This window comes from Talpa occidentalis, unplaced genomic scaffold (genome assembly GCF_014898055.3).
Source record: "Talpa occidentalis isolate TD23 unplaced genomic scaffold, MPIMG_talOcc4v2.1 talOcc4.18, whole genome shotgun sequence".
NCBI lineage: Eukaryota > Metazoa > Chordata > Mammalia > Eulipotyphla > Talpidae > Talpa > Talpa occidentalis.
In genome coordinates, this window is record NW_023601851.1 from 18,113,989 (window position 1) to 18,128,354 (window position 14,366).

The 14,366-nt window shown below is 46.4% G+C and overlaps 1 protein-coding gene across 10 annotated transcripts in view; it reads left to right on the top strand.

Moving 5' to 3' along the window:
* Positions 1-14,366, top strand: part of LOC119250749 (zinc finger protein 260-like) — a 39,296-nt gene that overhangs the window by 439 nt on the left and 24,491 nt on the right. For 2 of the 10 annotated variants that reach the window (XM_054697719.1, XM_054697720.1), the window contains exons 1-4: positions 188-707; positions 8,400-8,562; positions 8,808-8,904; positions 13,565-13,643. In XM_054697719.1, coding sequence (XP_054553694.1) covers positions 693-707; positions 8,400-8,562; positions 8,808-8,904; positions 13,565-13,643 — 354 coding nt within the window. In that variant the 5' untranslated portion in view covers positions 188-692. Of the gene's footprint in view, positions 1-163; positions 708-8,399; positions 8,563-8,807; positions 8,905-9,462; positions 13,644-14,366 lie in introns of those variants that run through there. The other 8 variants (XM_054697721.1, XM_054697715.1, XM_054697718.1 and 5 more) reach the window with 8 other exon arrangements.

Below are 14,366 nucleotides of genomic sequence, written 5' to 3' on the forward strand. Positions count from 1 at the left end.
GGGCGGGATTCGCGGACCCAAGGTGGGAGGGTGAAGTCGCACGGGTTGCCAGGGGGAGGCGGCCCCTGTGGGGGAGGGGAGGTCGGCGGGAAATTGGGTTGGCAGGGCTGGGGGAGTTTGGGGGCAGTTCCTGGGGCGTTAGAGGCTTGTTGTCTGAATTTCCGGGCGCCCTTTGCGTTCCCGGCCCCAGGTGGCGTCCTGCTGGCTGCTGCATTCCGGCCTCCTGCCTGGATGTGCGCACTCGGGGGACCACGTCGCTGTCGGGGTGTCCACGGAGAGGAGGGCGGGAAGGGCGCGGAGCCACTGCCGGGGTGTCCTGGCAGAATAATGCGTTCGGGGCGCCCTCTCGTTGGAAGCTGTGGCCACACTCTGAAGTGACTCATCAGCTTTGAGACGGTTGTTCTTGGCATCACTGTTGAGCAGGCAGTGGGCAGTGTCACCTTTTGTTAAGTTATGGTGAACCGTCAACCCAGGTTCTGCCGCTCATGGACTCGCGGGGCCTCTCCTGCCCCTGCTAGAAGTGTCACACGGCCGTCACCCGCAGTGACTCTGGTGTCTCCAGGTAGCGTGTGGCGGGCTCTGGACAGGAGACTCCAGGACCCCGTGCAGCTGCCTCCGTCCTCTGTGCTGAACCCCATCGCCCCTCCTAGCGCCGCCTCCAGAGCCCTCATGCCTCTGTGAGAGCAGCGACAATGGACCAGTCTCTGGTGAGTGCTGTGTTTGCTTCAGCTCCGGGTGCATTGACTTTATGTGAGTATGTCAACGGACACGTAAATTAGAAACATAGTTTTCTCCAGGGACACATTCCTCACCAGAGAAAGGTGTGGCGTAGATCCAGGCACTTCACATGTCCAGCATGTGTGAAGATGGGGCTCTGCCCTGGTGCTCACGCAGCGCAGAGTCAGAGTCTGTACCTGGGTCACGGTTGATGACGCTGAAGGTGTGGACTGTGGCTCTTCACCCCGCTGGACAGAAACACTTCCCAGCTCTGCGCTGGTCAGGTGCGGGGTGAGGGAGGAGGGGGAGGATGGGGCCTGAGGACCTGAGTGCAGAATGGGGGTGAAGGAGCCACATGTCTTTTAAAAAGGACAACTAATTTTTTTTTTCAAGATTGGTTTATTTATTTATACATGCACTGGGTACAGTCAGAAGCGCGGGAGGGTGAGCGAATTCACCAGAGCCAGAGCGGGGAGCAGAGCAGGCAGAAGGACTGAAGTACACTGCTGAGGGGAGCAGCGGGCGGCAGGAGAGGTCTGCGCGCCATGTGGGACCCTCGCTGGTAATCGAACTGGCGCTGCAGATGCTGCGGGCAGCTTCACAACCCAACGCTCAACCCCTTGCGCTCCCCAGGAGGCCCCAACTGAATTTTTAAGGTTTCTGTGCAGTAGCTAAAATTATATACTGTGTCCTACACAACTCTCGGAGACTTTCATGCAGGCATCAGTCTTGGCATGTGTGCCGTTGAGTCCAATGGGGGATCCTTACATACCTGCCCCTGCCTTTCTCTCAGGTGGCCTGCAAACCGGAGGTGCCCAGTAGACTCTTCAGAGTCCTTTTTTCTGGCCGTTGTTTCCACTGCTCCTGCGCATTTCTCCTTGGTGTGGTCTGAATGCATTTCTAGTGACACTCACTACACCCTAAGTTGCTCTCCAGTCCAGTTACACTCTCCAAAAGTTCCTGCCATGTTTGAGAACACCGTGTGTGACCTCTGGGAAATTTCATTTTTTTTAATTGTTTTAAAGCTTCTTATATTTTTTTTTCTTATTCTTTTACTTATTTTCCCTCCTCGATCTGTCATTGACATGTGTAGCACTAAAAGCCTTCTGCTGAAATAGTTGCCAGTTTTTTCCTACAATACTAATGGGTCTTGCCCTACCCCTAGTTTCCCCCTGTAGCAAACCACTCTGGCCCATCCCCCGTCTGCCTCCCTTCCTAACTTCTCCACCCATTTCCCTGTTCCCTCTGGTGGTCATCTTTACCTTCAAATGACCCTGTTCAAGTTTTATTCATGTATTTTGGCTGTAAATATTTTTTGGGTATTTATTTTCCACAGATGAGTGAAGCCATCTCATATGTGTCTTTACTTTTTGGCTTATTTCACTCAAGAATAGCACCTCCCGGGGCCTCCCTGTTGGCACAAGGGGTTGAGATGCAACTGATTGGGCTGTCTGTAGTATGTTCAGCACAAGTTCCATCCCCCGGCCAGCCAGGGAGCTACCCACATGGCGCAGCAGACCTGACTGGCCTGCTGCATCCCTCGGCAGTGTATTTCAGTCTGTCTTCCTGTTCTGTTCCCTGCTCTGTCTCTGGTGAATCCTCTCACCTTCTTCCCCCACACCTCCGGCCTGTACCCCAGCTCCTCTATGCATAAATATATAAATCTTTAAAAAAAAAAAAACAAAATATCACCTCCTTGCCCACCCATTTTATCCTCAGTGTGACCCTTTGCTCCTTCCTCACAGACCTGCAGTGCTCCCCTGCGTGTGCTCCACCCTTCCTGCCCTGCCTCTGCCGAAGGGATGTAGATTGGGCCATGACTGGGCAGTTGGAAACACAGCTGCTCTGCTCATGGATGGGATAAATCTTTTTGTATTTGAGTTTTCCCATGAGGATAATGTGTAGAAGTATCCAGATTACATGGAATTTCCGTTTTTATTTCCTTAAGAAACCTCTGCACCCTCATCCACAGGGTCTGTTGCGACTGTCATGGCCACCAGCCGTGGGTGAGAGCTCCCTATTCTCTGTGCCCTCTCCAGCGTTGTTCATTCCATATTTGTTTTTTTTTTTTTTTAGTGTTTCACTTTTTTAAATACTATTTTACATATTTTTACATCATTTTCATTTTTGCACAGTGTAATTATTTACATCTTCGTTATAGTCCCCATAAAATTCTCACCCCTCACCCCCCGTTTTGTATAAATCCATTCGTTTTCATTTGGGCCTTCTCAAGGGGTGAGGTGGCATCTAAGTGTGCTTTTAATTTACATTTCTCTTAAAATAAGTTAAGGTGAACATTCCTATTGTCTGTAGGATGTCAGAACTCCCTCTCTAGAGAAGAGTGTATATAGTTCCTTTGTCCATTTTCTAATTAAGATTTATTCATTTATGCATACAAGAACTGGGGTACAGGTAAGAGGTGCAGAGGGTGAGAGGATTCGCCAGAGACAGAGTGGGGAGCAGAACGGCAGACTTACTGAATCACACTGCTCAGGGGAGCAGTGGGGAGTCAGGAGAGGCCTGCTGCGCCATGCAGGTTGCTCCCTGCCGGCCAGGGATCGAACTCGCCCTGCAGAGGGTGTGGAGAGCTTCATAGGCTGCGTCCCAACCCCTTGTGTCACCAGGGAGGCTCCCCTTTGTCCATTTTTAATTGAGTCATCAGTTGATATCTCGCATTGTTTGGGGATGTTATAAATTTTGGAATGAACCCCTTGTCACGTGTGGCATGCAGATTCTTTTTCTGTTCTGTAGACTGCCTTTCAGTTTTGGGGCTGGTTTCTTTTAAGGTGTGAAAGCTTTTAGGTTTAGTGGTGTCCCACTTGTTGATATTTGCTTTTGTTTCCCTGGGTGTTGGGGTTGTGTTCCCTAGTGCACTTTGGGGCAACTGTCCTTAGTGTGTCCCTATATTTTCTGTCAAGTACATCACCAAATATTTAATCCATTTGGGATTTTATAGATTGATTTATTTATCCATATAAGAGCTGGGGTACAGGCCAGACATGTGGCGGGTGAGAGGAGTAACTGGAGCCAGAGCGGGGAACAAAACAGGCAGATCTGGTGAATTACACAACTAAGGGGAACAGCAAGGAGACAGGAGAGGTCAGGTGTGCTGTGTGGGTGAGTTCCCTGGCTGGGGATCGAACTCATGCTGCAGGGGCTGTGGATAGCTTCATAGTGCTTTGACTTAACTCCTTGCTTCACCAGGGAGACTCCATGTTGCTGTATTAAGTCAGTTGGAATTTGTTGAGGATTTTCGCTTCTCTGTTCTTTGGTGGTGTTGGTCTATTTTTCCCTTTTATGCTGTCTTTTTTGGGGTGAGTATCAGGGAAGCGTTGACCTCATCGTATGTGTTGGTGAGTTTTCCTCCGTCTTCAGTGTTTTGGAAGATGCAAATTTCTTTGTGTTTGCTTCTGTCATGGTCTCTCTGATGATTTCTTTTCTGTGTCCCTGAATGCTTGAGTATCTTGTGCTCCTGAATGTAGCTAGTCCCTGTGTTCCGATCTGGTCTCCCGTCTTCAGTCTGCACTTCTCCTGAGTGAGTCAGTCAACTGTGTTTTGCCATTTCTGCCAGTTACACTTGAGCGTGGGCCTCCTGCCCAGGCCTAGTACCACAGGCTCGGCTCCCACCTGACTGTGCTTGTAGCCGTCCCGATAGCAACTGCCGCTCATGCAACATGCAAACCTCGTTCTGTGTTGTGCCCTCCTGTGTGGGATTAGATCCTTCTCAGCCCAGGTCTCCCGCCACCAGAAAGGGATTTCTCTGTTCCAGAGTTTAGTCTCACCCAATGCAAGTTACTCTTCAATATTACCTGATATCTTAATGGTTACTAACAACAGCACCGCCGTGCGTGCGTGCATGTGTGTGTGTGTGTGTGTGTGTGTTCACTTTCTTTTACATTACAGTTTTCATTCTTGGCCAAACCTGATGGGTGCATTTTCTCAGTGATGAGGCTGCTCCCTTTTCTGCCTCCAACTGGCCAGGGTGTGGTGACACCTCAGAGTTCAGGGGGGAGAAAGTACTCAGGGGTCAGTGGCACATGTTTGAACAAGGGTCATGACACAGACACTTGCTGAGTAAAACCAGGTAGCCCAGATGTTCATCATTTGACCTTTGGTTGTTGGGAGTTTATGTCAATGATGCTCAATGTAGTTTTTAATAAAGAGCTTCAGGTTTCTGTCGAGTCTGGAGTATAGTAGGTGTGCTTGCATTTGTCATACGTATGATTCTTGGTGAAGTTACGGTTAATGGTAATTTTTTTTAATTTTGATAGATGTTAATAGAATATTGATAGAATGAATATATTTTGCAACCTAATTTTACCAGCTCTTCTGTCACCTGTGACCATGCAAGTGTTTCATTTTATAAACCTTTGCACTGTGGGGAGCAGCAGTGGCTGCTCTTCTGTCCAGCGTGACTTGCTTCTTTTTCTCCCTTTCCTAGTAAATGTGGCCCTCCATTCATTCATTCATTCATTCATTCATTCATTTTTTAAAAGATGAACTTATTTATGCATACAAAAACTGGGGTATGGGCCAGAGGTGTGAGAGGGGGGAGGATTCACCAGAAACAGATTGGGGAGCAGAACAGGCGAATCTATTGATATACACTGCTGAGGTGAGCAGTGGGCAAATCAGGAGAGGTCTGCCATGCCATGTGGGTAGCTCTCTGGCTGGGGATTGAACTCATGCTGCGGGACAGCTCCATAGGCAGTGTCTTTACCTTTGAGCCACCAGGAAAGCCCCTGACCCTTTATTTAAATGTAAAATAAAAAGTCTCCTTTCGCTGTTAATTGCATGTGGTGTTCTTTGGCTTTTAGTATCTGCCAGTGTTATACAGCCATCACCACCTTCCAGATTTTTTCATTTCCCAGTAATAAAATACTGTACTCATTAAACACTCGCTCCCAACTGCTCTGTCCCTCAGCCCATGTGTCCATCATTTACTGTTTTCAAGAGTTTGACAACTCAGACCTGTATGAATGGAGTCTTATTACACCTTGTTTTCTTGGCGAATCTATTATTTTATTGCATTGATAACTGTTTTGTCATTTCATAGGTATCGTGCAGGAGTGCATTCATATTGTAGTGTGTGTCATTGTTTAGTTCCATTGTGAGGCTCATTAATAATCTCTTATGTGTATTTTCCAGTCTTATTTATCCATTAATCCATCACCTGGGGCTTGGGTTGATTTTGCTTTGGGCTGTAATGACTGGTGGTGCAGTGACCGTAGGTGAGCAAACGTCTCTGCCCGTCCCTGCTGTCCCTGCTATTGGTGAACACCCCGGGGTGGGGGTGGGTCCTCCTGTCATTCTGAGTTCCCTTTTCCCAAGAATCACCTTCCTGTCTTCCCTCCTGGCTGCATCGTTTATGTTTGCCCCAACAGTGCACAAGGGAGCCAGGTCCCGATTTTGCCAGTACTTGTTCTTTTCTTTCTTTTTAAATCATTGCAATCCCAGCAGACGTAAAATCTCATCTCTTGTACTTATCATTCATTTTTCCTTCGTGACTGGTCGTATTGAGCACGTTCATGTGTTAGGACCCGCTTGGGTATGTGATTTGCAGAGCTGTGTATTCCAGTCCTTTACTCATCGCTGCACATTTCCATTTTAAACAGGGTCGAAAACGCAAGGAGATTGTATTGTCCCATTTCGTCATACGGTCCTTTTATGGCATCCTGAGCCTACTCTTGATGGGAGGTCCCCGTGAGTTTCTGTGCACAGAAATGAGCCATCCACCTTCTCTCTGCTGTTGTTTTATTTCTCGTATTAGTGTTTTAATCAATGAACCTGTAAATAAATGCATTTTTGTTTTCCTAGAACTGGGATGTTCCGGGTTACCTTGCGAGAGTTGCTGTCAGTGCAGCAGGCTCATCGTGTCCTGGATGCTGTTGTGTCTTTGCATTTGTTTAATTCATTGTTTAACCCTCCGGGTTTCTTTATTCCAGCGAGTCTCTACCCTTGGTTCCGCTACATGCATTGCTTACTGTTTCGTCATTTCACTGGCAGCATACAGGAGCTCCTGTGTGTGTGAACACGGGTGTGTGTTATAGTCTGCTCACTGGGTTTTCCTTTCCAGAGTCGCTTTACTTTGGCTTTCATTAGTTTTCCAAGAATGAATTATAACTAGTTATGACCATTTCTATGTATGTTGTCTTTTTGTTGTTACGTAGCGTCACCAGAACCCATTGTGAATAGGGGACACTGAGCATCTTTGTTAGTCTTTCTCTCACTGGGAATGTTGATGTCGCCTGTGGCTGTGTCAAGGACTTGTTTTGTGTTGAGGAAAAATCCTCTGAATCCTTTTTTAGCTAATACAAATGGAAAATTTTTTTTAAAGGGTTCCTGTTCTATATGTATGTGGAGGTGCACAGGATTTACTACACAGGAAAGGACATGATGGAATAAATTTACGGATTTCTTAAGATGTTTGTTTTCTTATACCGCATATCTTATTTTTCAAAACTCTTTCATTGCTATGATCTATTTTTTTCTTTCTCCAAAAGAAATATTTGTCTCTTCTGGTTGTTTTTCCTCTTCTTTTGATACCTTTTGTTCTGGTCACCATGTTCTCCCCTACGGTGATGAAAACTATCAATAATATCCTGAAGATTCCCAAATTCTTTTAATATTTATTTTATGTATGCATATAAATGTTCGGGTGTAGGCCACAGGTGCAGGGGGTGAGAGGATTCACCAGAGACAGAGTGGGGAACAGAACAGGCAGACTGACTGAAATACTCTGCTGAGGGGAGCAGTGGGGAGACAGGAGTTATCTGCTGTGCCTTGTGGATAGCTCCCTGGTTGGGGATCAAATTTGTGCTGCAGCAGCTGCCGATAGCTTCATAGTGCTGAGACTTAAACCCTTGTGTCACCAGGGAGGCCCTGATTCCCAAATTTCTGTTTTCATAGACTTCCTGATCTATCAGACACATGTCCAGTTGCGTGTGGAATTCCAGTGTCTACCAGCCCATTATGCGGACAGTATATTAGGAAAACATTCCTCGTACCTCAGCCACCAAGTTATTACCGAGTTCTGCTCCCCTTTGTCCTTCCATTTTAGAAGAGATGACCTGTTCTGTTGTCTTCTGACTCTGTCAGCTGAACATCTTTTCTTAAAATTTTATTTTATATATATTTTACATCATTTTTTATTTCTGCACAAGGTATGCATTTTCATCTTGGTTATAGTCCCCATACATCCCACCCCCCTTATTTTGACCCTAATCCCTCCACCCCCCCATAGTGCATCTCTGGTTTATACTTGCTTGTAGTTGAACATCTCTTACCTGTGCTTTTTGCCACCTCATTGCTTGAACATTCTGGTTTCGGGTTCACTTTTTGTTTACTGTGAGTTGGAGATACCAGGCTTTGAGGTCACAGGAGTAAAATATTGACACAAAGTTGCACATGCTTTTATTTGTTATGAAGCTCATTTAGCACATGATTCCGGGTGTGTGTCTGTTACACCTGCCAGCCAGGCTATCGGCTCCTCAAGGAGCAAATTTTTTTCATCTTTTTATTCTTAGAATCATAGACACTTCCAAATATATAAGGTAAGCTATAGTTCTACTTGTAGGACCAAAGGGGTGAATGTAGAGGTGAGGCTCTTTCAACTACGAATTCTATACAAGACCGAAGACCCACAAAATAAGATGTGTTTGAACTTGCTCTGTCTGACCCAGGCTGCCGGCCCTGAGATGAGAAATGTTCCCTCAGAAGGGACGGTGTCATTTGAAGATGTGGCTGTGAACTTCACGTGGCAGGAGTGGCGGTACCTGAGTGAAGATCAGAGGACCCTGTACTGGGATGTGATGCTGGATACCTGCAATCACCTGGTGTCCCTAGGTGAGGAAGCTCCAGTGTAACACTCTAGTGCAATGCTGTCTTCTGCACCGATAAGTGTGCACTTGCTTATGAAACTGAGTGTTGGTGAGGTTGAACATGGCAGGCAGTATGCATTGTGGGTGTTTCGGTTTTCATTTGGAAAGATTCAGATTGGCCTCTTTTGCACAGCTCGTCACACTGCATTTATTACTTTTCAAAGACTGAAGTTGAACTTGAATGAAGACCAACACTGTTTCTCATCACAGGGCACTGTGTTACCGATCCTAAGGAGAGCATCAGGTCGGAGCAGGGATTACAGTTGTGGACTGTGGATGATCCCCCAAACCAGGACCACTCAGGTCGGTCAGTGCTTGCCAGGCCGGGAGGAGAGGAGAGGCTGGGAGGAGGCTGGGAGGTGCTTTTCCAGTGTCCAACCTTGGAGAGTGTGTCTGCATATATCAAACTGACTCTTTATTCAGTTCCCAAATATTACTCTCTTGTGAATTTCGTCCTGCTCTTTTAATGATAGTTGTCTATGTTCTTAAGCCAGTATGCAGTCCCTGATACATGGGGATTATTCTGCAGTAATCACGTATCTCTATTCTCTCTCTCAGTGTATTCTCATAGACTGTTTTCTTTAGGTACCTGTTGAGGAATTTTTTTATTCTTTCCGTATGTTTATGGGAATTTTTAGCCAGAGATAAATTTTCTATGACAGGGGAGAACAACAGTACTCACAGAAATGATCTTTACATTCCGAAGCTATACACTCTGTGAGGAAAGAATATATAATAAATACATTTATTAATAGAGAGGTAAAGCCACAGAGGATGTTTGACCAGCATGAAACAAAGTGGAGGATGTTGTTTTTGTGTGTGTGCTCCATATGCATCATTATAGAGATTAATTCTTTTCTTTCAGAGCTCATGTGAGGTGAATGGCTTGCACTGACATGTCATATCTACAGTTCCCCTGCAGTCTGGGATAGAGGCTATGTATTGCTATTGGAGATGTCACTGAGCAGGTGACTAACTCAAAAGGGATAGAGGGGCGTTGACTGGAGAGTTATTTAGAACATGATTAGTGTTCCAGGGGCAAGCCTTGTGACCGCCCTCATAGTAATTGTGAGGCTGAGGAGGACCCAGAATTGTTCAGTGTTGGAAGGAATGTTCTGTGACATGGGAGGGTGAACCTGAGGTGGTGGTTTCTAAAGCCATGGAACCAAGAGTTTTAGGTTGGGGGCTCATACCTTGGGGAGCAGTGTGACCTGTGCAATTCCACCTTCTCGTGGGAATCATTGGGAGGAAAGTAAAGGAATTGACGACAGTGTGATGTAGCTGAGAGTCACACATGGCATAGAAACTGGAGCTGCTATGAACAAAGCAGAAACACAGGTTCCAGGGAGTGCGGTGAGAACACCAGGATGTTGCTCTCAGAAGGATGTGGGAAAAGACGTTAACACTGATAGCACAGGATGGATGCAGAACTTTTTTCCTATCGCTTAGCAGGGAACGTGGGACACACTGATGAGGCGGAGTTTGCTGCATGTATTAGGATTCTGAGCCTTATGTGATATGATATTTAAATATGAACTGACTGGTCTCTGCCGTGGTGGGAAGCACATGCCTCTGAGAACCTCTGCAGGTGACCGTGGCCCGGGCCGGGGTCAAAAGAAGAACTAAGGAAATGGAGAAGCAGAGTCCTTCTGTCTCAGCAGGCTTCTTGCTTAAAGTGCCTGGGCAATGACTGGGTCTCTCAGTCCACAGGTTTCTGGGAAATCCATGGCCTCTGTAGGGCTTGGTTATTCAGAAAGTACCCGCACGAGCTGCACAGGGTCAGTCTAAGAAAGAAAGTGTGTAGGATCTATGTTGGGTGAAATGCTTCTGGTTGAAATCGACAACTCTAGTTAAAAGACTATATATACCAAATATTTATGATTTTATAAAACCATTGTGAAATTAGTTTTACCACTTTGTTATCCTGGTTTGGCATTAGAAAATCTGTTAATTGCGGCCTCCCTGGAGGCCTAGGGAGTAAGTCTCTTAGCTCTCACTATGATGGCCTGAGTTTGATCCACAGTGAAGTTTACCGACTTTGGCACAGCAAATCTCTCCTGTCTCACCCGCTGCTCCCCTCAACAGTGTATTTCAGTCAGTCCTCCTGTTCTGGTCAACACACTGTCTCCACACTCCCCTACAGCACCCCCACTCCTGCACCTCTGGCCTACACCCCAGATCTCCTATGCTAAAGTAAAAAATACCAAAAAATCTATTCTCCCCATAATTTACTACGGGCAAAAAGCATGAATCAGAAAATCAATACCTGCAAATTATGTTGTAATATAGGAACTTTTGTGCCGCAGAGTAGTATTCACTCAGAATGCTTCCTTTTTAGAGACATGGTCATTTTTATCTCACTTTAGATGTCCATACTGTGGATCACCTGACTCAGGACAGCCCTGCAAATCAGGGCAGACATGTGTGGCAAGTTTAACCACCAGCAGCAAAATACCATCCAACGAGAGAACTGACTTAATGGAAAAAAACAATTTGCACTCAACTCATTGTTTGAACCATAGTATCAAAAATGAAAACAATTCAGCGATGATGCCTGAGAACTTTACTATACATAGGACCATGATGATCCCTGGTGAAACTCATGAAGGGCATGCTGGAGAGAACGAGGAGGTCTTTATTAGAATGAGGGAACCCATCAAGTATCCTGAGCACCTTAGTCACCAGGTGATTCAGAACTTTCAACAGCCTTTTGAATTTCGTGAACAAGGAAAAGTCGTGAGTGAAGAAACAGTATTTACACCTAGAGGAGCCCTTCTGGAAGGGATTGTCCGTAAATGCAATGAGTGCAGGGACACCCGTGATGAGGCACCTTTCGTTGTCCGAGACAGAACCCAAGGAGAACAGACTCGCTGCAGTTGTAATGAAAAGGGGAGAGCTGCGGAGATGACTCCAGTGCATTTGAATCCTCGTTGGTATGTTGAACATGAGCAGCAGAAATGTTATGAAAGTGGGGCCAGTCTCAGAAACACATTTCACACCTATCCACGTGAGAGTACCCAGTTAGGAAAGAATAATTTGGGATATAAGAGATATGGTGAAGCGGCCTCTAAAACCTCTGTTCTGACTGAACATCAGAAAACACAAGCAGACGATCAACCTGATGAGTGTAGGGGCACCTCTGAGATTTCCTTACAGAGGGGATACCAGAGAAATCTCACTGCAGTGAAGCTGTTTGGCTCTAACGATTATGTGAAAACTTACTCATGGAAGACTGCCCTCACTTTACATCCACAGTCTCAAACGGGAGTGAAGCGCTACCCGTGTCAGGTGTGCAAGAAAACTTTCAGGCGGAAACCTGCTTTTACTGTCCATCAGAGAATTCATACAAGGGAGAAATCCTATGAATGTCAGGAGTGCAGGAAAGTGTTCTCCGGTAAGTCAGTTCTTGTTCTACATGAGAGGACTCACACTGGAGAGAAATGCTATGAATGTGAAGGGTGTGGGAAAGCTTTTTCCAGGAAGTCTGACCTTACTGAGCATCAGAGAATTCACACTGGAGAGAAGCCTTACGAATGTCAAGAGTGTAGGAAGACTTTCCTCTGGAAATCATCCCTCAGTCTCCATCAGAGAATTCACACTGGAGAGAAACCCTATGAATGTGAAGGGTGTGGGAAAGCTTTTTCCAGTAAGTCATCCCTCAGTCACCATCAGAGAATTCACAGTGGAGAGAAGCCTTATGAATGTCACAAGTGTAGTAAGACTTTCCAATGGAAGTCATCCCTCAGTCAACATGAGAGAAGTCACACTGGAGAGAAGTCTTATGAATGTCAAGAGTGTAAGAAGACTTTCCTCTGGAAATCATCTCTCAGTCACCATCAGAGAAGTCACACTGGAGAGAAACCCTATTATTGTGAAGAGTGTGGGAAAGCTTTCTCTAGTAAGTCATCCCTCAGTCTCCATCAGAGAAGTCACACTGGAGAGAAACGCTATGAATGTGAAGGGTGTGGGAAAGCTTTTTCCAGTAAGTCTTACCTCAGTGAGCATCAGAGAATTCACACTGGAGAGAAGCCTTATGAATGTCAAGAGTGTAGGAAGACTTTCAAGTGGAAATCATCCCTCAGTCACCATCAGAGAATTCACACTGGAGAGAAACCCTATGATTGTGAAGGGTGTGGGAAAGCTTTTTCCCGTAAGTCACACCTCATTAGACATCAGAGAAGTCACACTGGAGAGAAACCCTTTGATAGTGAAGGGTGTGGGAAAGCTTTTTTTTTTTTTTTTTTAGTAAGCCACACCTCATTGCACATCAAAGAATTCATGGTGGAGAGAAATCTTATGAGTGTCAAGAGTGTGGGAAGGCTTTCCGCCAGAAATCATCCCTCAGTAAACATCAGAGAAGTCACAGTGGAGAGAAGCCTTATGAGTGTCAAGAGTGTGGGAAAACTTTTTCCAGTAAGCACGCTCTCACTGGACATCAGAGATGTCACTGGACAAAATCCCTATGATTATGAAGAGTGGGAAAACTTTTCAGGAAGTCAGCCCTCACTAGCCCTGACAAACTCCACACTGGAGGGAAATGCTATGAATGTCAAAAGTGAGCAGGCAGGCCTCCCCTGGTGGTGCAGGTGGTTGAGCACAGTGCTGTGAAACTGTCCGTGGCCTTTGCGGTGGGAGTTTGATTCCCTGTGGCTGACCTCTCCTGTCTGGCCCGCTGCGTGTATTTCAGCAGTGTATTTCGGTCAGTCTGCCTGTTCTCTTCCCCTCTCTGTCTCTGGTGCATCCTCTCACCCTCCCACACATCTGGCCTGTACCCTGGTTCTGGTATGCTTGAATAAATAAAAAAATCTTTTAAAAAATATTCATACTTAGGAGCTCAAACCACATCATGCAGCTGAGAGCAATGGGAACTCACATACAGTTTCAATCCTAATTGCGTGGAGTTACCTGGTTCACTCTGCTCTCCCAAGTTCATGCAGTGACGATGTCGCTGTTCCTGTTGCTTCTAGTATCCTCTTAAGTTCCTGGGCGATGCTATGCCTGTCCACAGCAGCTGTCTATCTACATGGCACACTGCATGTTTTGTGGGTAAGTAATCTCTCTGGGTTTTCTAACTTAGTTGTCACGTTCTGTCCAGTACTCTAAGCCTCTGTGGTGCCCCCTGATGCTGGAATTGCTCACCTCCAAAATGTCCTCCTGTAGATGGAAAAGTTGAACTGTGTGCTATCGGCTATAGGTTGAGGTCTGCAGCTTTCTTTACCTACCTTTCATGATGAAGGTTTTTCAGGGCCTCCCTGGTGGCCTTGGGGTTAAGTCTCAGCGCTATTGCCTGCTCTGGCCAGGGTTTCAGCCCCAGGTAGGGAGCCGCCCCACATATGGCCGCAACAGGCTTCTCCTGTGTCACCCGCTGCTCCCGTTAGCCAGGTATTTCAGTGGTTCTGCCTGTTTGTCGCCACACTCAGTATCTGGTGAATCCTCTCAACCCCGAACCTCTGGTCTACACCCCAGTTCTACAAAATTAGGGCATTTTGTTGGAAGATTAATTCTGCATACAAGATCTGGTGTGCAAGCCAGAGGTATGAGGTTGTGAGAGGATTCTCCACAGAGAGAGTGGGGAGCACAACAGACGGATCTACTGAAATCCACTGCTGAGGGGGCCAGTGGGGAGACAGGAGAGGTCTACTGTGCCCGTGGATCACCTCCCTGGCCAGGGATCGACCTTGTGTCTGCAGTACTGAGAACAGCTTCATAGTGCTGAGACTTCACCCCTGCACCAACAGAGGCCCCTGAAATTTTTTTAAAGGAAAGGAT